A 23,830-nucleotide genomic window follows, 5' to 3' on the forward strand; every position below is an offset into this window, starting at 1 on the left:
TCCGGGTAAGATACGGAACTGCACGATATTTATATCAAACAAGATCATACAAGGCTTCAGGTAAACTAATTACGTAAGTTGTATTTCATTCATGCCCCTAAAATATGTTTTTATTATCAGTTTTTTAATGCCATAATGAATATTATTTTCCTTCTCTTTTATTTCTTTGCTTTTGCTTTCTTTTCTTTTTTTTTTTTTGTCATCGTGAAATAAGAAATGTAGAGAGATTCTTGGCATTCGGTTTGCGTAAACAGTTTACCCCTCAGGTCTAAAATTATCCCAAGCTAATATGGTACACACTTGTCCACGAATTCATAGTCTTAGTATTCTGTGTGTGTGTGTGTGTGTGTGTGTGTGTGTGTGTGTGTGTGTGTGTGTGTGTGTGTGTGTGTCTTTTTCTCTCTCTCTCTCTTCATTCTTTTTTTAAGAATCTCTCGTACCTCTGTCCATAAATGGATAGCCGCTCGAGTAAATACTGGAAGAAATTGGTAGAAAAGTTCAAATTGAGCGTAGTACACAGTCATGACAATTTATTTGAGATTCTTTTCTATCGCTTTGTCCACTGTTTCAGAACATAAAGACGAAAAAGTTACAGATAAATTTTTGATCGACCTCTCTGTTGCTGACTAATATCGCTCGAACATTTATGAAAATTTTACATTATTTTGTGAAAGTGTGTTGGGCTGTAAAGATGACATCACTGTTCCAGAAGATATTGTTCACTGTCTCCATACTTATCATTGTTGCTGTTGTTGTTGCCTAACCCTGCCTAACCAAGCAGTCCCATCGACCACACGTAACTGCTTCTGTCGGGCCGTCCTACAGGTACAGTATAGTTCCTTCCCAGGGCAAGGTGCGGGGAAATATGGGCAGGTGTAGCTGATGGGCAGACACAGCCTCTGCTCTACCCAGGGGGTACAGCACCACCAGGGGTAGACTCCCCTTCAACGCCTGTCTCGTTACGTATCGTTGCGAAGTGATTCAGTGTATATGTCTGCTATTGTACATTGCCAGTGTGTATATATGCTTTTTAATGTTACAGGGATCACCCCCCCCCCCCGACACACACGCACGACATGGGGTTGAAATCAGCAGTAGAGGACAGCAGTGAGGTGGCCACCAACGGCGTCTATGAAATGAAGAATGAAATTAATGATACTCAAGTTGTCAGCATGCCGGCGGACAGGTGAGCTCGAAAAAAAAAAGGCAATTATATAAATTAACAGGTATTACATATATATATCCCATTGGATCCCCGGGGTGCTGGGCGAGCCATGGCGCTGGCTGGATCCTAAGCGTACCGCCCTCCGCCTATCGGCTCATTGTCGCGAAGCTCATAGGTCCCTACCCGGGGGTTCCATACTTTATAAAAGACTTGAAAAATCCCAGTTCTGTCCAGTATTCCGGACACCAGGCTTCAATGGGATATATATACATACACTGTGAGAAATGTGCGCAGCATGTGATGTGGTGTGTGGGAGGAAGAGAAGACGGAGGGGGATGCAAGGAACAGCGTGGTGGACTGAAGAGGTGAGACAGGCTGTGGCACAAAAGAAGAAAGCATACAATGAGTGGATGAGTAATAGGGGCGTGGAAGAAGTTGAGAGGCGGAAGAGAGAGTTATATGTAGAAAGAAAGAGAGAGGTGAAAAGATTAGTAAGAGAGAGTAAGAAGAGAGTGGATGAGGAATTTGGAAGGAATTTGAGTGTAAAGTGGAGGGACTGTAAGATGATGTTCTGGAAAGAGGTGAAGAGAGTAAGACAGGGTGGAAGTGAGGTTAGCAGGGGAATGAAAGATAAAAATGGTAGATTACTAGTGGAGAAGGGAGAAAAAGTGAGCAGATGGAGAGAACACTTTAAGGAATTGTTGAACATACAGGATGGAAGTAATGCGAGTATAAGTGGCTGGGGAATGGCTGGGAGAAGGAGGGAGGTGAGAAGACAGGAAGAAATCAGTAGGATAGGGGTTGTGGAAGCAATGAAGAAAGTCAAAATGGGGAAAGCCCCAGGAATTGATGGAGTGTGTGGTGAAATGCTGAAGCATGGGGGAGAGATAGTAATAGAATGGATGTGGACGATGTGCAGATTGGCCTGGGAGGAAGGTAGAGTCCTGGAGGATTGGAAGTCAGGTATAATTATTCCCTTGTACAAAGGAAAGAGGGAAAAAGAAGTGTGTGGTAATCATAGGGACATTTGTCTTCTTAGTATAATAGGAAAAGTGTATGGTAGGATACTTATTGACAGAGTTAGAGAAAGAACAGAGGAATTAGTTGGAGAAGAACAGGGAGGCTTTAGGAAGGGAAGAGGTTGTGTAGATCAGATATTCATTCGTAGATCTTTAGTGGAAAAGTTTCTAGAGAAGGGAAAGAAGTTGTATGCGGCTTTCATGGATTTGGAGAAAGCATATGACAGGGTGGATAGACAAGGATTGTGGAAAGTATTAAGAATATATGGAGTAGATGGAAAGTTGTTGAATGCTGTAAAGAGTATGTATGATGGTGCTAAGGCTGCAGTGCGTGTGGATGGTGAACTAAGTAAATTTTTCTCTTTGAAGGTTGGGTTGAAACAGGGATGTGTCATGTCTCCATGGCTGTTCAGTCTGTTCATGGATGGGGTAATAAAAGAGGTACAAGGTAGGGTAGTGGATGTTGGAGTGGCCCTGGTGAGAGAGGATAGTGTTTGGAAACTCCCTGTACTGTTGTTTGCAGATGATACTGTGTTCTATCGGATGCGCCAAAAACATTCACCACGTTCTTTAGCTTCACATATAATCGTATATATATATATATATATATATATATATATATATATATATATATATATATAATCATAGAAACGTCATTTTACCACGTAAGATAGATGATTCAGGGTTCAGAAGACTGGGAAAGGGAAATTACAATAGAGGGAGAATTCTCAGTGGCATGCCCAATGAAATTCGCTCACTGTTTAAAACACCAGATTCTGGGCTCTATCTGCACATTCTTCTTTTTTTTTTTTCGCTTTTTTAGATCTTGTCTATATAGATGGGCTTTACATTATCTGCCGCATTGAGCTGCAAGACAATGGTGTAAATATAAGTAAATTAATGGGTGAGTGTGTGTATGCGGCGTGATGTGAAGGTAAAAGGAGGTAAAAGTAAAACAGTAGTTGAATGACTCACTGAGATGGATTGGTTGGGTTATTGTTGTTGTTACCTCAGGCTCGTCTGAACGTGAACCACTTGAAGAGTTAAGTTGCCCGTCTCGTACAATCCATCATCGTGCTTTCGGGGAATATGTAACCTTGTAACGTGGAGCTGCCAAATGTCCCTCACCAGCGCCGTAATTTGGTAAATGGAGATAAACAGGGAGTGGTGAAGGAGTTTAAGTTCCTCTGAACAGTGACAAATAAGAGAGAGGTAAATACTCGTATGCAGTGACAGGACAGTAGAATGGCCCAGGGTAGTAATGTGGTAGATGTTGATGCCATGAACGCCTTAACACGAATTAGGGATTTGATTAAACGATACAAGAGGACTGCATGAAGGTGTGTTTGGTATCCAAATTAACGTATGGGTGTGCCACGTTGAAATGAGTATAAAGAATCAAGAGAGAGCAGTAGAAAATGTGAGATGCATAGGTTGGACTGGATAGAAATGTTAACCGAACCGTGAAAGATCTGGAGCAGAGAAGCCTTGTCGATCAAAGAGTGGAAGATATTGTGTCTGTACGAAATAATAACATGATCAGGATAAATATAAAGTAAAAATAGTATTGGTGAGTAAGTGTAAGGAAAGAAGGGAAACGTGACAGGATAAAGGACGATGGAATTAGTGAGTTTGTGAAAGGGAGAGGTAACAAGGTTGGAGTAGAGAAAGACCTGACGAATAACATCCCTGGATGAAAATGAATGAAGTTTACAATGCAGTCCAACTATTTACTGTCTTCTGAGGTGTTTTAAAATTGTCTGTCAGTCAGTAGCCTGCCTTGGTTCCGAAAAGGGTGGCCACAAGAGAATCGCCTCTATGTACCCCTGTCTTTCACCATTGCGCTGCCGGTCGTAAAACCTACTCCACCTTCATTCACATAGCTTTTCACCCCATTCTTCCATCACATCCTCAGTCTCCCCCTCCTACTTTCCCTTTCCACGCCACATATACACTCTTAGTCAATCCCTCATTATTTTTTCTCTCTACATGGCCAAACCATTTGTGGTGCTTATAACGCTTCCCAACACATCCACATCAACACCGCAACGCCATATAACTTCCTCATCTGTCTGTCTGTCTCTCCTCGTGCGCTAACTTCACATTGTACTTTCAGGTAACTCCTTTCCATAGCTTCAGTTCCATACATTAGAGTGGGAATCACAGTGCTGTCATGCAACGCCTTCTTTACCTCCTTGCTTTCCCAGTTCCTTATTCCTCTCATGGTTCGTGCAACTTTCCCGTCTGTACCCTCCATGGAATATATCCTTCAAATATCCGTCAGGTTTTATAATACGAATGTTAGAGTACTGAAACTTTTGTATACTTTTGCTTTTCAGTAAAAATGAAAAGCGTAAAGGGAAGAAAAAGAAGAAGGATAAAGACAAAGACAAGGAAGAAGAAAATAAACTACCCCCGGTTCCTTTAACACAACTGGTAAGTATTTGTAGCACATCATTGTATTGCTTTCACAGAGGTTCAGTTTATAAACTCTAAGCATAAGTTGGGTTTAAGATTATTTGTATATATGTTTGTCTTCACACACACAAACACACACACGCCTACCAAACATTTCACACTCAAATTAGGGTAAATATTGAAGTGGTAAAATTTAAAAACAAAAAGCAAAGCAAAACGATCTGGTTATAGTTAACAGTCATGGAGCTCGTTTATCCTGTCAGTAGGTTAACCACTCCGATGACGTATTGTGTATACTGTTATTGTTAGCACAAGACAAATATATTTGACTTTGAAGACACTTTTCCAAATGGAAGGGTTGGATAGGGCCTTCCTTAAACCCTTTGCTATGAGAGGTCCTCCTGAGATAATCTAGTAGTGGTCTAAGTTAATTACTTCTTTGTAGTGAAGGTGTGAAGATCCTTTTTATAAAATACACGCCATAGTTTCAGGACCCCTCGTGTCAGGTGTCATATTTTTAAAACCTCGTGACCTGCAGCATTAACTGGTGTCTGTAACAGTTACCTGTGATTGCTGGTCATTTTGTTTTTCAGAGTTAGTCACCATGATATTGATTCGAATCTAATTGTGAAGTGTTTTCTATTTCATACCCACTGCCCTTCTCCAGCACAGAATACAGCAGGGGCAAAGCTCGGCCAGTAGTTGACTTCTCCTACTTGTCGTGTTGGTCTGGTGGCTAATATTCCTGGCTTGGGAAAGGCTTGGCATGTTTTTCCACCCAGTGATAATTTTCTCGGATAAAATGCATCAGGGAGGCAAGTGACTGGTATGCCTTAACCCCGCAGTCCCGTGATGTAGTATAGACTCTCTTATTGCTGCCTCCAGGCGATTTTATTCCCTTTAGACTTTTCCAAGTGGAGGAGTTAGATACAGCCATCATTACCCCTTTCCCAGGTTGATAAAACCGTCTGGTAGCAGTGTATAAGAACTAATGTCATTGTACTGAAGAAGGTAAGTGTAAAGTAGATGCAGTAGAATATTAAAAGAACTTTTGTCCCGCAGCACTTTACATGCTGGTAAGTAGCCTTCTCTGTGTAGTGTGTGTGTGTGTGTGTGTGTGTGTGACTCGCTGTCATGTGCTGTATCTCATTGACTTTCACCATCTCTCTCTCTCTCTCTCTCTCTCTCTCTCTCTCTCTCTCTCTCTCTCTCTCTCTCGCTCCACTCTTTCTCTTTCTCCTGTTATCAATAAACCCCAACCAACCCTCGGATGTAAACCTTTACGGGCCTCATCCGGTTTGAACACCTCCTCCGGCTACACCACCAGGTGTCATATGGCTATATGGTTACCACCCAGCGTAGTAAATGGCTTCCTGAAATACAGGAAAGCATTTAGTGTAGATTCGATGTAATGTCGCACTTCATCGAGTGAGTGGATCGTGAGCGCCCCCACTTACCACAGATTACTCATCATCATCATCATCATCATCATCATCATCATCCGGACCTCCTTTCCCACCCTAGGGCAGGGTGAGGAGTAGCAACGTCCAGACAACTAAAGTTTGCCCAGTTCAATGGGCCACGCTTCCATTCACTCGTCATTCAAGCCCACGGAATCCTGGCTCCATCAGATAGGCCAAAAAGCTTTCACCACGTTCTCTATCCTCACATACACCTGTCCGATAGAGGTTACTAAAAAGTATAGGAGGACTGGGTTACTGGTAACCTTGGCCCACTGAGTGCGAGTAACTATACCAACAGCGGACAAGCATGACTTGCTGAAAGACTAGCTAGCGTGGTAATGAATAAATATTTTTGTCCACTGGGTAAGTTTCACAGTGCCATGAGGTGAGCGTCAATATTTTATCACAAAATCTGCCATGGTTTAGCACTGGATTGCACTTCAACTGTCAGAAGTTACTTGCCATCTCATTAGCAGACTTTGTTTTCCCTGATTTTCACTATAAAGTTATCCTGAATATCATTATACCATTCAGTCATAAAAATGTAAATTGATAGTTTTTGCATTTGTTTTCTATTCCAAATCTCAGTACGAGAAGCAAGGTAACCAGGTTGCTTCGTCTCGCTGCCTCGGAGAATATATTTTACGTTTTCCTACCCACGATATACTGTATAGTTATTATGTTCCCTATTATTGTAAGATTAATTCAACTGTCTTAATAGTGTATCACTTATCTCGCTTTTAACTTCGTGAAAACCCATATTATTGAGAAGTGAAGTCGACTTTTTGAACGTTCTTTTTTGAAAATAAGGTCCATAGTATATTAACTAAAAATTACATACTGAGGTTCCATTTCTAACGGTAAAGCCAATTTACAAGTTCTCACAATCTACAGCAGTAGCTGTTTAAATAAGTTGACATTTTGGAACACATGCATGGCTTATAACGTAGGCTACACTCCTTGAGAGCTTTGTGGGAAAGCCCGGTCCCGGCCATGGCCTTCCTTAGGGACTCGGGGCTGTTCGGCCAGACTTCCTAGGGAACAACTACTGCCTGCTACTACTACGTAGGCTGCGTGTCTCATCCCATAATTACAATGAACACAACCAGAAGTGATCTTGGTCATCACATACACCAAGTTGATGTCAGTAGGGTACTGTCTATTGAAGAGCATCATTTACCCCTTCAGCCTGAGACTTTTTTTTATGTCCATCTAGTGCCTGGTAATTTTATTCAGCCGTGAGTGCGTCATAGTTGTCTGTAAAACTTAACATTTCAGTTTTTTTAGTCTTTGGTTGCACTTCAGTCGTCGCTGTCATCCTAACCTGATTTTCCACATTGAGTAAACCCCTTCACCAAGAAGACCAGCGTTGACGGGGAGCCTAGACGTGGTACTGATGTGCACCCTAGGTGGAAAAGATGCGGTGTTCACCCAGAAGGCAAACCTCCTCATATTTAACTGTACCTTGCCGTGGGAAGGACCCCTGGGTGAGTCACCGACTTCCACAATGGGGCGCCGGATCCCCACACAATGTATACATTGTACTGTACTGTACTGTACCTGTAGCGGCCCCACAGAAGCAGCCGCTTACCTGTGGTGGACGGGTCTGCTCAACCAGACATATCGGGGTTAACCAGCAACAGTAACAACAACAGCTGCTACTACGGTGGCTTTTGCGTTTTCATTCTACTCAGGCGTCCACCAAATGATTATACTTTAGTTAGAAAGGAAATTTGACAATGATAACCTGAATGGGGTTAGTGAAAGCTGTTTCTAACCCTTGGAAGTTAAAAATGCCTCCCCTGAACTAAATAAAATAATTAGGAAATTGCAAGAATAAAGTAAAGTGTACCATCGCACTGAAGGGCTAAGAATCAGAGGAGGCTCGGTATTGTGCAGTTGGTGACAGAATTTAATATTTAAGAGGAGCTTGTGGAGTCACGTGGAGAGACAGGCTGACGAATGAGGATATAAAGGAGCGTTGTGGTGTTGATGTGGATGTGATAGGAAGCGTTGTGAGGAACACACTGAGGTGGTTTGGCCATGTGGAGAGGATGGAGGGTGAAAGACTGACGAAGAGAGTGTATGTGAGTGAGGTGGAGGGTGGAAGAGGGAGGGGGAGACCGAGGATGAGATGGAGGGATGGGGTGGAGAGGTATATGAGAGAGGGGGGTGTGAGTTGGGAGCAGGGTAGTGAAATGGCGGGGGACAGGGCGACTTGGAGGCGATTTGTTTGTGGCCACCCCAAACGGGATTGAGGCGTCTGGCAATAGATAGATAGATAGATAGACCTTTTCTTCTCACTGTCCTCTGCTAGTTAATATTCCTAAGCTCAGTGTGCCTGGTCATAGATGAAGATCTCTGATGTGATGTGCCAGGGAGGAAAGTGACGGACATGCCCCTAATGCGAAGTTGACGTAGTTGTAGTAGGCCAATCTCTCTCTCTCTCTCTCTCTCTCTCTCTCTCTCTCTCTCTCTCTCTTATGATATGCCACAGGAAGGGGAAAAAAAAAACGCTCACGGTCTTTGGTGATGTAGCGGCGTTTGTGTCACAGGTCCGTGTATGCCCGTGTCTTTCATCCTTTTGGTCGAAGTTGTCAATGCCTTCTTTAATTATTTTTATTATTATTATCTTTTTTTAGTTTCGCTACGCCACTGCAAAAGAAAAAGCGCTGACGGTCCTTGGCATTGTGGCGGCGTTGGTGTCAGGTCTGTGTATGCCCGTGCTGTTCATCCTCTTCGGCGATGTGACCAACGCTTTTGTCTACCATGAGATGATCAACAGCTTAGACAACGAGACTTATCTTGAATATGTTGAACAGTATCCGGACTTGGAGAACTACACCTTAGAGGAGTAAGTATGGTTCTGCTGTACTGTATATGTTAGGATTGTGTGTGTGTGTGTGTGTGTGTGTGTTTAGGGCATTAGTAAGTAGTAATTGTGGGTATCGCTGATTTTTGGTTTTCTTATTAATGAAAAGGAAAGTAACGGCTTTCCTAGACGCATTAAGCAAGAGTGCATGAACGAATCACAGTTACATCAGAAATGGGTAGGAAGTTATATCACGGACAAAAGTTCTCTGACATTTTCTTGTAAGCGGTGGCAATGGAAGATTTTACATGAAATATTAGTCCACTATGTCATGGCAATAATAAGCATACGCCAAAGAATTTGAGGAGGAAAGATGCTCTGTGATTGTCGCGGGAGGAAAGATACTCTGTGAGTGTCGAGGGGAAATGAGGACTACAGGAGGTAGGATACAGGAGGTTTGGCTACTGGGTGGATGCCACGTCTGCCCACGAAGAGTGCATAGCGATACCACATGGAGGTTCCTCGTCAGAGCCATGTTATATTCGGAATTAACAATTACAGAGGTAAACACTTAGTTTAAAACGATGAATAACAAGAGTCAACAGTGCCTGTCGAAAACCACTGATGCGATCTTTGGAGGAAGCAAAATTTTGAAAGTACAGAGTGCTTCAAAAATATTAACGCTTAAATGGGACCAACATTTGTAATGGGACAGACCATCATGCAGGGTGCTTCAGAAATATTAACAAGACTAATGTTAAATTTTGTAAAGCTAGTCCCACCAGTTAACGATAACAAATGCATGTTCATTCATAGCTTCATAGAGTCGGTCTCCGCTTACCTTCTTTGCTCAGAAGTCAGCTTCCGTGTCATTTAGTCATTGCATATAAAAATAAGGTAACAAGATATTTTCCATATACAGTAAGTGGAACATTTTTAATCACCTTGTATCATGTATGAGATTCATAACTGTTAGAGTAAAAAGTTGAATTATATTTCCAGTTAACAGAAGAACGTAAGTGTGAGTGTGTATGCCTGTGAGGTGCAGTCGGGATTCTGAGGGCTTGAATGGTGAGTGCCTGAGTGTGACCCATTCAGTTTAGCAGACTTTGGTTAGTTAATCTTTGTTTTTCTTTTGTGGTTGATCCCTATCTAATTCTATCCTGGAGTGGGAAACGAGATCTGGATGATGATGATGGTGATTATATTTTGTAGGTACATTTCACCAGGCATTGTTCATTGTTGAATTATAATTTTGTCTTCCTTCGTGCTATATTTCTGAATCCTTTCTGCCTAAACATCAAATCATAGCATCATATAACGTCGCATAACCTCACATAGCATCACATAACGTCGCATAACCTCACAACCTCACAGAACGTCGCATAACCTCACATAGCATCACAGAGCGTCGCATAACCTCACATAACCTCACAGAACGTTGCATAACCTCACATAACCTCACAGAGCGTCGCATAACCTCACATAACCTCACAGAACGTCGCATAACCTCACATAGCATCACATAACGTCGCATAACCTCACTTAGCATCACATAACGTCGCATAACCTCGCATAGCATCACGTTACCTAACTTTGTAAAATTTTACCACACGGCCTAGCAATTCTACCTAGCTTCTTCATTTTCTTGAGGAAAGCAACTTTAGTACAGTATGCAACACACATAACTGCTTGTTGATTCCAGACCACAAAACATATATAGAACAAATTTAACCTATTGTAGGGCATTTAACCCGCCCTGTACCGACTAATGTATTACAAAACCCACCCCCAAAACCTGACAAATTTTCACCTTTTTTTTATTTGGCTCAAACCTCCGCCTGTTATGAGAAGTCGCTCACCTTAGGTTTGAAATTCCGCTACAGGTAACAATACCCTTACCTGGGTCTGTTTTCAATGGGGTCTAGCCCCAGAGAAAACGTTCTGTGGGAGGGGTAACTATTCCAAACAACTCATAATTGGTATTTATTTATTTTTTGTACGAATTTATATGTAGTACAAGAGTATATTAGTTTTCACACAGTAATATAGGCGAAATAAGCCTTGTTTCACCTACTAAACACATCAACATATCGCACCTTTTTTGGCGACATTACCTGATCATCATTTCTGACTGTTTTTTCTTCTAACGCTACGTAAACTTTGTCCTCCACATTGTATCGATTGGGGAATCACTTTGGCCTTGAATGTCGTACCGTGGCGCGGCATATCTTTACTGGCCAGGTCAATGGTAACAGGTGAGTTGCCGAGACAGTGGCGTGCGGGGTTGGGGTGAGGTCACGTGGGGTAAGGCATTTCCCCGCCGGGCATCGGGTAGAGGAAAGTGCCTCGTGTATACGGGCCAAAAATCACTCACGAAATTTGAAAAATGTGCAAATGACGGACTTTGCAATAGGAAAACTTTCATCGTACGTGAAAAAAGTTGCAACGTGCATCGTACGTTGTGAGTACGGGGCGGGTTAATTAAGGAAGCTTCCTGGACGCCCACGGCAGCTTGTTTACTGATGATCCCACCAACCTAACCCAACTTAACCTATTTGGGAGGCTTCACCCCCCCAGACCCCTATGATTTTAACCACCTAGGATTGCTACTACACATAACGTTGGAAACGTCTAATTCCTATCAGGCTAAAACTTCTACCTTAACTTAATCATCCTGTGAAAGACATTTGAACAGGAAATTTGGAAGACTTGCGCCCACTTGGTAAACTGCTAATCCTAACTTAAGTTAACCTGACCAAATGAAGCCTAATCAAGCGTAGAAATTGGGTAAGGGTGATGATACATTTCCCCTACTATCCGTTGCCTTGCCTTTTCCCGTCAGAGCGAAGGAATATCTGTCAAAGGAGTTGGGAGTGGAGGACTTTTTCCAGGATGTGATCAACTTTGGTGTGGGTACCACTGTCATCGGTGCCATACAGCTGATCATGGGGTACCTCTTCATCTCATCCATGAACTATGCAGCTGAGGAACAGGTGGGTGGGGGCATGCATGGTTAGAGGACAGGTGGGTATAGGCATGCATAAGTAAAGGGCAGTTGGGTGTAGGCATGCATAGGTAAAGGGCAGGTGGGTGTAGGGATGCATAAGTAAAGGACAGGTGGGTGTAGGGATGCATAAGTAAAGGGCAGTTGGGTGTAGGCATGCATAGGTAAAGGGCAGGTGGGTGTAGGCATGCATAGGTAAAGGGCAGTTGGGTGTAGGCATGCATAGGTGAAGGGCAGGTGGATGTAGGCATGTATAGGTGAAGGGCAGGTAGGTGTAGGCATGCATAGGTAAAGGGCTGGTGGATGTAGGCATGCATAGGTAAAAGGCAGGTGGGTGTAGGCATGCATAGGTAAAAGGCAGGTGGGTGTAGGCATGCATAGGTAAAAGGCAGGTGGATGTAGGCATGCATAGGTAAAAGGCAGGTGGGTGTAGGCATGCATAGGTAAAAGGCAGGTGGATGTAGGCATGCATAGGTAAAAGGCAGGTGGGTGTAGGCATGCATAGGTAAAGGGCAGGTGGGTGTAGGCATGCATAGGTAAAGGGCAGGTGGGTGTAGGCATGCATAGGTAAAGGGCAGGTGGGTGTAGGCATGCATAAGTAAAAGGCAGGTGGATGTAGGCATGCATAAGTAAAAGGCAGGTGGATGTAGGCATGCATAGGTGAAGGGCTGGTCGGGGGGGCATGCATAGGTACAAGGCAGGTGGGTGAAGGCATGCATAGGTACAGGGCAGGTGGATAGGGGCATGCATTGGTAAATGGCAGGTGGGTGAGGGCATGCATTGGTAAATGGCAGGTGGGTGGGGACATGCATAGGTACAAGGCAGATGGGTGAGGGCATGCATAGGTACAAGGCAGATGGGTGAGGGCATGTGTAGGTACAAGGCAGGTGGGTGAGGGCATGCATAGGTACAAGGCAGGTGGGTAGGGGCATGCATAGGTACAAGGCAGGTGGGTGAGGGCATGCATAGGTACAAGGCAGGTGGGTGGGGACATGCATAGGTACAGGGCAGTTGGATAGGGGCATGCACTGGTAAACGGCATGTGGGTGAGGGCATGCATTGGTAAATGGCAGGTGGGTGAGGGCATGCATTGGTAAATGGCAGGTGGGTGAGGGCATGCATTGGTAAATGGCAGGTGGGTGGGGACATGCATTGGTAAATGGCAGGTGGGTGAGGGCATGCATTGGTAAATGGCAGGTGGGTGAAGGCATGCATAGGTACAGGGCAGGTGGATAGGGGCATGCACTGGTAAATGGCAGGTGGGTGGGGATATGCATACTGTAGGTAAAGGGCTGATAGGGGGGCATGCATAGGTACAAGGCAGATGGGTGAGGGCATGCGTAGGTACAGGGCAGGTGGGTGAGGGCATGCATAGGTACAAGGCAGGTGGGTAGGGGGATGCATAGATACGGGGCAGGTGGGTGAGGGCATGCATAGGTACAAGGCAGGTGGGTAGGGGGATGCATAGGTACAAGGCAGGTGGGTGAGGGCATGCATAGGTACAGGGCAGGTGGGTGAGGGCATGCATAGGTACAAGGCAGGTGGGTGGGGACATGCGTAGGTACAGGGCAGGTGGATAGGGGGATGCATAGATATAGGGCAGGTAGATGAGGGCATGCATATGTACAGGGCAGGTGGGTGAGGGCATGCATAGGTACAGGGCAGGTGGGTGAGGGCATGCATAGGTACAAGGCAGGTGGGTAGGGGGATGCATAGGTACAGGGCAGGTGGGTGAGGGCATGCATAGGTACAGGGCAGGTGGGTGAGGGCATGCATAGGTACAGGGCAGGTGGGTGAGGGCATGCATAGGTACAGGGCAGGTGGATGAGGGCATGCATAGGTACAGGGCAGGTGGGTGAGGGCATGCATAGGTACAGGGCAGGTGGGTGGGGACATGCATAGGTACAGGGCAGGTGGGTGGGGACATGCATAGGTACAGGGCAGGTGGATAGGGGCATGCACTGGTAAACGGCATGTGGGTGAGGGCATGCATAGGTTCAGTGCAGGTGGGTGGGGGCATGCATAAGTGCATGGCAGGTGGGTAGGGGCATGCATAGGCACAAGGGAAGTGGGTGGGGACATGCATCGGTAAATGGCAGGTGGGTGGAGACATGCATAGGTTCAGGGCAGGTGGGTTGGAGCATGTATAAGTGCATGGCAGGTGGGTAGGGGTATGCACAATTACAGGATTATGTAGCTGAGGGACCAGTGGGGGGGGATGTCTCGTACAATCTGCGACATGAGTTTGATGTTTTCACCTTTTTGTCTTTTCCCTTCCCGCTGCTGGCTAATATTGTAGAACTGAGAGAGGCTGGGTCTTCTACACACCTACTCCCTTCCCTTTGCTGGCTAATATTGTAGACCTGAGAGAGGCTGGGTCTTCTTGTACACACCTACTCCCTTCCCTTTGCTGGCTAATATTGTAGACCTGAGATAGGCTGGGTATGTTTCTGCACATCTGCTTCTCCCATCCCTTTAGTGGCTAATATTCTAAAGCTGAGATAGGCATGTGCAAGTACAATCAGGGACAACTTTTCTCCTGTAGATCGCTCACCTTAACTTATCCTAGGTTTTCGTCTTTTTGGAGCTTATTTCACCTAGCTCAGTGACAGTAGAATGACAGTGATATGGTTCTACATTCTTTTCATAGCGCTTCTTCGTGACTAGCATCATAATCTGGTGTTAAGCTATAATACACCACCTGAGCAGTAAAAATGGAGAGTTGGTAATTTTAGGTCAAGTTGAGTAAAAAGAGAATGGTGGGTTGTGTTTTCAGTGGATTTTGGGATTTCGTAATGCTTTCTGTTTGACAGTTTATTTACTGCATTGCACTTCAGCAACATGTATGTCATTGATGCAAACTATGTCGATATCAAAGCGATATAAATAGCATACAAGATCAGGTTAAGGTAAATATGCTAAAAAAACTGCAAAGGAATAGATGCTGCGTAACCTCCTGTGCCACTTATCAATTTCATATGCTGGTTAGTATTCTAAGCTGAGAGTTTCTGTAAGTTATCGTACATCTGTACTGTTTGTACACTAACTTGGCTCAAAATCATCACTCCATCTTCAGTGCCGAGTTGTAATAACATAGTAACAGCAGAATATATTGCTGGTCACGAGGAAGTGCAATGGAAAGATTGCAGAGCTGTAGTACTGGCTTCTTCTGCCACTGAACTACGTGAAGTAAGGTAAAAAAGGACGAAAATCTGTGCCAAGTTTGTGTGAAAGTACTCTAGTTAAACAATCTGGAACAGCCTCTTAATGCTCGTAATGGTCAGACTATAATGTTATTTATGCATTGCCATATCAAAAAACACTGATAATTCAAGCCTCGGTACCAGGAACTTCTGATCTCTGCCGTACATAGTAACATGGAACTGTACTCTTTTGATTTTAACTTGCCCAGAATGTTATTCCCTTTGCTTTGCACCGTATTTCACGTAGCTCACTGGCAGAAAAAGGCAGTACAACGATTATACATCCTTTGCACAGCATTTCTTCGTGACTAGCATCATATTCTATTGATAATTGATCTCTTGTTGCAGCTCAGCATTCACGATGAAGAAATGGCGATTTTAGTTCAAGGTAGGGGAGTATAGTTCTAAAAACTTAAGACCTTCCTTTACATCGCGAAGAGGGAAGTAAACTGCATTGATGGGTATTTATGGAATTATAGATTTGATTAGCCTGTATCCCAGAATGCATAGTGCAGCCAGCAGCGATATGAAGAGACTAGACACGTCCTACCTGCGTCACGTGTTCCAGATATCGCCAAAAACTGAGAGCTTAACTTCCCATTCGTGACATTCATTTATACATTTTATCTCGGCTTTAAGGTCTCTGCATAATGGCACGGATTAAGATGAAGGAATAAAGTTGGGGAGTGTGTGCAGGAGAGTGAAATATGAAAATGATGACATGTGTGTGACAAAGTGGATAGGGAAGGATGAAGGGAGGTTTTATATACATATGGTGTGGATGAGAAAGTGCTGAATGCTGTACCGAGTGTTTATGATAACAGTCAACCATGTGTAAGAGCAGACATATGACTGAGTGGATTACAATCAACAGATTAGAATCAGTGTTGGAGTGAAAGTGAGCCAGGGAGTGAAAGTGAGCCAGGGGTGTGTTAGGCTATGTCCCTGTGGTTGGCTGTTCATTTGAGAGAGAGAGAGAGAGAGAGAGAGAGAGAGACGCAGTAATAATGATATGCTTGCAGATCTACCGTCTACGTGGCATGTTCCTGCACAGCATCTTGAGGCAAGAGATTGGTTGGTTTGATACACATCAGACCAACAACTTTGCGTCTAGAGTCACAGAGTAAGTTGCATTCCTTGATAAATATGACACGTGATAACTATCATAGTTTTTTTTACCAGTGTAGTAACTATTCAGTATGTTTTGTACTTTATTACTGATGTTTCCATACAGTTTTATTCACCCTAAATAGTCTATCGTATTGAAGGGGTTAATGAAGGCAATATATAACTCCTCCAGTTCCAAAGCTTCCGAGTTTAATAAAATCGCCTGGAAACAACAGTAATGAAATAGAAATGGGGTTGCTGTTGCTGTTAATGTTATCCCAGGTTCATCTCGTGAAGCTAAAATCATTGCTCACTGAAATGGGTTACACACTCATTTGCTAACCATTGAAGCTCTGGAATCCTGGCTCCACCTTAAAATTCTTCAACTGCAGCATGCTGTAGTAGAGGACATGGTTTTGACTGCTGTGTATTGTAACAGAGATCAACAAAAATAGTTTCTATCCATCCATCCACCTGTCAGTTTCTGGAGATGACTAAATGTGCTTCCTATTTATAGATCCCTAACACAAAGTCTCACCAACCACAGGGACCTCAGCAAGCTGCAGGAGGGCATTGGGGAGAAGGTTGGCATGTTCGTGTTCTTCATGACCATCTTTATCGCCTCGCTTATCAATGCCTTCGTTCATGGATGGGAACTCACCCTTATTATCCTCTCTGTCTTCCCACTTCTTGCCATCACAATGGGAATCATTGCAAAGGTAATGCATGTATTTCATCAACTATATTCTGTTCACTATAACTGAGTGCAAAATTGCCATCTCACTATCTTGAATACTGAGTTATAGAAAGATTTTTACAGTAGAATGTGATGTTAGTCATGAGGAAGTGGAAATGAGTTATTTGAGAGGAGCATGTGGAGTCACATGGAGTAGACTGACTGACAAATGAGGATGTGAAGGAGCGTTGTGGTGTGGATGTGGATGTGATAAGAAGCATTAGGAGAAACACATTGAGGTGGTTTGGCCATATGGAGAGGATGGAGAATGAGAGACTAACATGGAGAGTGTATGTGAGTGAGGTGGAGGGGGGGAGAGGGAGGGGGAGGCCAAGAATGAGATGGTGGGATGGAGTGGAGAGGTATATGAGAGAGGGGGGTGTGAGCTTGGAGCAGGGCAATGAAATGGCAGGGGACAGGACGACATGGAGGTGATTTGTTTGTGGTCACCCCTTAGGGGATTAGGGTGTCAGGTGATAGATACAGTAGAAGTCCGAATTTTCAGCATCTATGGGACCAGGCAAGTGCCGAAATATCAAAATTGCCGAATTATCGAAAACCCTACCCACTCAGTACCTTATATGTTTCGGTGAACACTATCATCATTACTCACATCATTACAAATGTGTTTGGAGAGAGTACTGTATACTGTTTGATACTGTACAATACTGTAATGAATACAGTACTATACATGAATATGAAAAATAAAGAAATTAGTGAACATACTGTATATAAATGTAATGGTACAGTAGGCCTACAAGTTCACATGCACTTACCTAAACTTATAGTAGGTTCCTTAATTACATATGTATAATAGAAGGGGTTGATTGGAGTCTGCTACTGCTGGAAGAAGTCCCCAGCAGTAGAGGGTCCTGCAACAGGCTCTAAGGACTCTTCTCCCTGTTGCTGCGGCAGTAGAGCTTGAGGTTCAGAGACTGCTGTTGGTGATGGAGAGGAGGGAGCAGAGGAGCTTACGTTAAACTCATCCATAATCTGTTTCCTACTCATGCCAGCCTTTAATTTTTTCAACAGCTCAATTTTCCGAGCAATAGTCAACATCTTATGTGTAAGCTTCTTGCTAACACCAGTTAACTTTCCACACGTGGAGGCCATTTTCAAAGCACGCAGAAGATGTTTATACTGTTCACAACACACGGCTGGTCCACTCAGGTGTTACAAAGCTCCTGTCTGATGTTACGGTGCTTACAGCACACTCGAATAGTAATTTCAGAGGTATTTCGGTACGAAGTTCACAAAGCACACAGAAGAATCAAGAGAAGTCGGCAGCAGCACGGCAACAACTCGGAAGAATGGCGGAAGAATGGCAAAATAGATTCTCTTTCCCATGCTAGACTCACTACATGTTTGTCCTCTCTTTATTCTATAGGAGAAAGAGCTAGCCTCTGAGCTTCATGGCAGTGGTAGACTCGTTCCATCACTTTCACTATCTCACTCACTAAGGCGGGTAAAGGCGGGTAGCTAGCTGGCGAGCCTCATGGAGAATTTCAAGACTGACGAAAAAAATCGAAGAATCTGCTGAACGATCGGAGATTTTCGTAAATGGGACTATTTCTCAAAACTGCCGAAATGTCAGATTTGCCGGGGATTTGGATGCCGAAATATTGGACTTTTACTGTATATAGATTTTTTCCAGATTTATATAAGATATTTTTATTGGTTTTAGTGAGTTATTTACAGGTGTTAGGTTAGCTTCTTTTACAGCTGTTAGGTCATTTAGATTGGCTTTAAATTTGTTTTTGGGCTCATTTGGGTGAATTTAGGACTTGGTTGGGGGGATAACCCAATGCTCAAAAATGCATCCCTATACTTTACATGTTAAATCTACCCCAAGATACAATACCCCACCAAACGATGGGTTTTTACCTAACATTTTCATTGTTAAACTGGGATATACCTATATCTATCTGTCTGTCTATATATATACATACTGTATATATATATATATATATATATATATATATATATATTGCTATGAGATGGGAGTAGGCAACACAAGATAACAATCTGAATGCATAAACTCTGAGAAAAAAACAAGTAAAAGGGGAACTGAACTAATAGTTAAGTGATGAAAACAATTAAAAAAACTAACTCCAATCCCGCAACACAGGTCCGAAAGTAAATAAAAAGCTGATGTTAGCCGGGCAAAATAAACACAGTGAAAACTACCTAATATAATACAGGCTAACAATATTTACAGTATTTACAATGAGATAATAAGTTGCCAAAGAATGAGGGAAAAAAAAATCACTTGATAATACCCTGAATAATCACACTAAAGTCTGGGAACAAACTTGCCAAATAAAAGAAATGAAATTATACAAAAAAGAGATGACTAAACTGCACTCAATTGCCAATAATAATAATAATACAATAATACTTGCGACTGGATGCTGACACGAAGTGAAAAAGATGTTCAAAAATATGTGCAATACACAAAACACTGCTTCTCCTCCCTCTCTGAACTCCAACTAAACACACCCTCTCCCGATGCCAACCCACAAAAAACTCTGTCTCCATCCAAAATCCTCCACCTTATATACCCCTCCCCGGTTTTGCACGCATCAACATGCAGCTAGGCCAGACAAGGAATATACAGAAAAGAGTTAAGCAGTTTAGTCTCTCCCCCATACTGCAAACGTTATAAATATCACTGGTGAATACAAATCTTTATGTCGCCAGTTAAAGCTTCACAGCAAGTCACTGATATTAAAAACAATTTTGGTCACACCCGCATCAAGAGAGCAAACAGAATTAACTAAGACTTTATAAATGTGTAAGCAACGAATCAGGCAAAAACAAGTACACACACACACCCTGGTAATGCATGCACTATACATAATATACAGAAAAAATATGTATACTGAATATTCTTACACACATAACAACATACTGTATATATATATATTAGTACTGTATATATATTCACGCTTTGTGTGTGTGTTGAATGTGACAGTATGCTGTGTATTATTTACCACCTCTTCACCCACTTAGATCGGTGCTGGCCTCTCAGCAACAGAGATGAAAGAGTATGCGAGGGCTGGCAGTGTGGCCGAAGAAGTAATCTCATCCATTAAGACTGTAGCAGCTTTTGGGGGAGAACGGAAGGAGGTGGAAAGGTCAGTAAAGAAGTTAGAATACAGGTACAGTATATGTAAGTGGCAACTTTTGCCTTTCATGTTGACTGAAATGTCAGAAGTATTGTCACTTTTCTGAAGTTTAGTTTTTCATTTTGATATCAGTGTCCAGCAATGGAAACATCTTTTTACATATAAACTTGTTTTTCTGTTCCCTCACAGTAACTTTTCTCATATCACTTGTAAGCCCTAACAAGTATTACATTTGTTGCCTATATTTAGTATACAGTAAAACCCCAAGCTTAGCGACATCTTCGTTCGTGGTTTCATGGTTAGCGGTGGCCTGCAAATATTCCCAAACACTGGGTTTCGCATGAAAACTCCTCTGTTCGCAGCAAGAAAAACTTAAACAAACCTCGCACATGGAAAGCGATCGTCACTTGTAGAGGTGCCAGAGGTGGCGGGGCGTAGTAGCCTTACCACCTGCCGCAGAAATTACACCCCTGTCCCTTCTGTTAAGCAGCTCCTTCCAGCCTTCCAAGTGAGTTTCGTTGCCTATTATGTACTTTGTATGAATGGTAGTTTCTTTACAGGTGTGATCAGTAAATTTTACATTTCGTTAATGGGTTTTACAGGGAGTTGGCATGGGACTCGGAACCAATTAGCCTATTTCCCATAGGATCAGTGCCCCAGATTTAGTGGTTCCATGGTTCGTGTTACTTTTCATGGAACCAGATAGGCATGAAACTTGGGGCTTTACTGTAAACACACACACACACACACACACACACACACACACACACACACACACACACATTCACATACATAAATGAAGACATGCTAAGAAGGATAATAACATCATTCATTAGACCAACCCTGGAATATGCATCAGTAGTCTGGAGTCCTCATCTCAAAAAGCATATAGACAAGATTGAAAAAGTTCAAAGGGCTGCTACAAGATGGATACCAAGCTTAAGGGACCTAAGCTACGAAGATAGACTAAATAAACTGAATCTACCAACACTACAGGAGAGAAAGAAAAGAGGAGGCATGATAATGCTATATAAGTGCATATCAGGGAAGGAGAAAATAGACATAAATGATTACTTAACATATGGAGAAGCATCAGCAAAAGGACACTGCAAAAAACTGCATAAGAAGAGAGGTGATAAAGACGTAAGGAAATTCAGTTTCCCAAACAGAGCCATTGATCAATGGAATGCACTGCCGAATGAAATAGTGTGTGCCAGAACAATTCACAAATTTAAGGATATGGACGATAAATATGGTTTAAGACACGGGACAGTACGAGCTTGACTCATTCCTGTAAAGATACAATTAGGTAAGAACAATTAGGTAAGAACATATACACATACAGATCATATCCTTGTCACCTTCACCCCATCACACAGCCTCTTCTTTACTTTCACACCTCAGACTGTCACTCACTGTTACTCTTCACGTACAGATACTCGTCCAACCTAGTGTATGCACAGAGGGCTGGAGTACGACGAGGTTTCACAACAGGGGTGGGTGTAGGGATGATGTGGCTGATCATCTATGCTGCCTATGCCCTCGCCTTTTGGTATGGCATTAGCCTTATTCTGGATTCACGTGGAGGAAGTAACGACTATGATCCATCCAAGTTATTGATTGTGAGTTGCTTGTTGTTTTACTTGTTGTTTTGTTGATGTGAAGGTAAGGTTATTTTGCCAGTTTGTCTTTGCAGCATGAGTACTCCCTAAGCACATTACTTTCTGTTTGTCAATACCCAGATTCCTAAATCCCACAAGGTGTGGCCACAAACAAATCGCCTCCATGTTGCCCTGTCCCCTGCCATTACACTGTCCTCCCCTCAACTCACACCCTCCTCTCTCATATATCTCTCCACTCCATCCCATCATCTCATCCTCAGTGTCCCCTTCCCTCTTCCCCCCCTCCATCTCACTCACATACACTCTCCTCATCAGTCTCATTCTCCATCCTCACCACATAGCCAGATTATCTCAGTGTATTTCTCCTAACGTTTTCTATCAAATTCACATCAACACCAAACACTTCTTCACTTCCTCACCTGTCAGTCTGTCTCTCCATGTAACTCCACATGCTCTTCTCATGTAACTCATTTCCATCACTCTCTTTCTTGATTAGTGTCCTTCTAGCAAGGTTCAAGCTTTGCTTCCATATGTTAGAGTTGGTATCACAATAGTGCCATGCAATGACTTTTTTACTTCCATGCCCACTTCCATATTTCTTAACACTACTTTCAAAGAACCAGCAACCTTTCTTCTGTGTTGCACCCTTTCAAGCACAGCATCCCCTAAACATCAGTCCATATCACACTACCCAGGTACTTAATTGCACTCACTTTTTCCATTTCCTAACTATCCAGCCTCACTGTGCATTCAGTGGCTTCATTTCTCTCAAATACCACAGCTTTACTCTTCCTTACATTCATCTTTAGATTCCATTTTTTACACACTCTGTCAGACTCATTCATCAAGCCATGCAGTTCCCCTTCATCCTTACTGAAGAATACAGTATCACTTGCAAACAACAGAACAGGAAGTTTCCAAATGCCACCCTTTCTCATTAGGGCCATTCCAACATCCACTGCCCTGCCTTGTATCTCATTTATAGCTTCATCCATATACAGATTGAACAACCATGGAGGCATGACACATCCCTGTTTCAATCCAACATTGAGATGGGAAAATTTGCTCAGGTCACCATCCACGTGCACTGCAGCCGTAGTGTCCTCATATATACTCTTCACAGTATTCAGCAGCTTCCCATTTATGCCATATATTCTCAATATTTTACATGTTCCTGATCTATCCATTCTGTCATATACTTTTTTAAAATCCATCAAGCCACATACACCCAGCCCTTGGTTTTCGACTGATCGTTAATCGAAAATTCGTCGTTTTGACATGTATAAATTTGAACGCTTTTTCGTTATTTGACATGGTTATCCCCGCCATTTTGACAATTCAGACCGCGCGTTGCCAGACAGCTGAGCTGCCTCAGTCTCCTGCGCTTAACCCTGCTCATCGGTTGACTCTTCATCCGTTTGCATTTTTACACAACGACGTGGAATACTACAGCACCACCATGGCTCCACCCAAGACCCCTACTACTACCACTGTCACGCAGTCATGTGCTTACCAACCTGAGTGAGTGTTTATGTAAGTGTGTGACTTTCGTATATAATTTATGGTGTGTATTTACCTTGTAGTAATATACAGGAAATGAGCTATACTCGTGGGGTCCCGTTTCTGTTTCTTGATAAGTCAGATTTTGCGTTGAACTTGTTTAAGTTTTTAGACTGGATGATCTCTTTGTCCAGGCTATTCCATAGATCTGTGCTTCTATATTTCTTAATATCCTTCAGACTACTTGGCTTTTTCAGTTTCATTCCGTGTGCTCTTGTTACTCTCCCATCCCCTAAAAACAGATATTCTGTCAATTTTTCTACTCCCCATCATGGTCCTGAACACTGCAATCATGTCACCCCTCTCTGTCCTTTCTTCTAAGGTGGGCAGATCTAGCGTTTCCAGCCTTTCCCTGTATGATAGATCTGCCAGACTAGGGACCATCTTGGCTGCTTTTCTTTGTATTTTCTCTGTCTTGTTTATGTCTTTCTTTTTACGTGGGGACAACACTACTGCTGCATATTCCAACCTGGGGCAGATCATGGCCTTTATCAATTTTTTTTCATCTCTTCATCCATGTAGTGAAATGCTGCTCTTATGTTAGTCAAGAGATTGTACATCTCTCAAACTATCTTGTTAATGTGCTTTTC

General features: G+C 43.0%; 1 protein-coding gene across 1 annotated transcript in view; it reads left to right on the plus strand.

Moving 5' to 3' along the window:
* The first annotated feature begins 1,147 nt into the window (after positions 1 to 1,147).
* Positions 1,148 to 23,830, plus strand: part of Mdr50 (Multi drug resistance 50) — a 74,471-nt gene continuing 51,788 nt past the window's right edge. The window contains exons 1-8 of the mRNA XM_080279986.1: positions 1,148 to 1,186; positions 4,524 to 4,620; positions 8,708 to 8,919; positions 11,723 to 11,873; positions 16,110 to 16,210; positions 16,742 to 16,913; positions 19,943 to 20,067; positions 21,494 to 21,680. Of these exons, the coding sequence (XP_080136112.1) occupies positions 1,173 to 1,186; positions 4,524 to 4,620; positions 8,708 to 8,919; positions 11,723 to 11,873; positions 16,110 to 16,210; positions 16,742 to 16,913; positions 19,943 to 20,067; positions 21,494 to 21,680 (1,059 nt within the window). The 5' untranslated portion in view covers positions 1,148 to 1,172. The remainder of the gene's footprint in view (positions 1,187 to 4,523; positions 4,621 to 8,707; positions 8,920 to 11,722; positions 11,874 to 16,109; positions 16,211 to 16,741; positions 16,914 to 19,942; positions 20,068 to 21,493; positions 21,681 to 23,830) is intronic.

The sequence above is a fragment of the Coenobita brevimanus genome, chromosome 82 (assembly GCF_032717465.1).
Source record: "Coenobita brevimanus isolate Jiangsu-jjx chromosome 82, ASM3271746v2, whole genome shotgun sequence".
In the NCBI taxonomy this organism is placed as follows: Eukaryota; Metazoa; Arthropoda; class Malacostraca; order Decapoda; family Coenobitidae; genus Coenobita; species Coenobita brevimanus.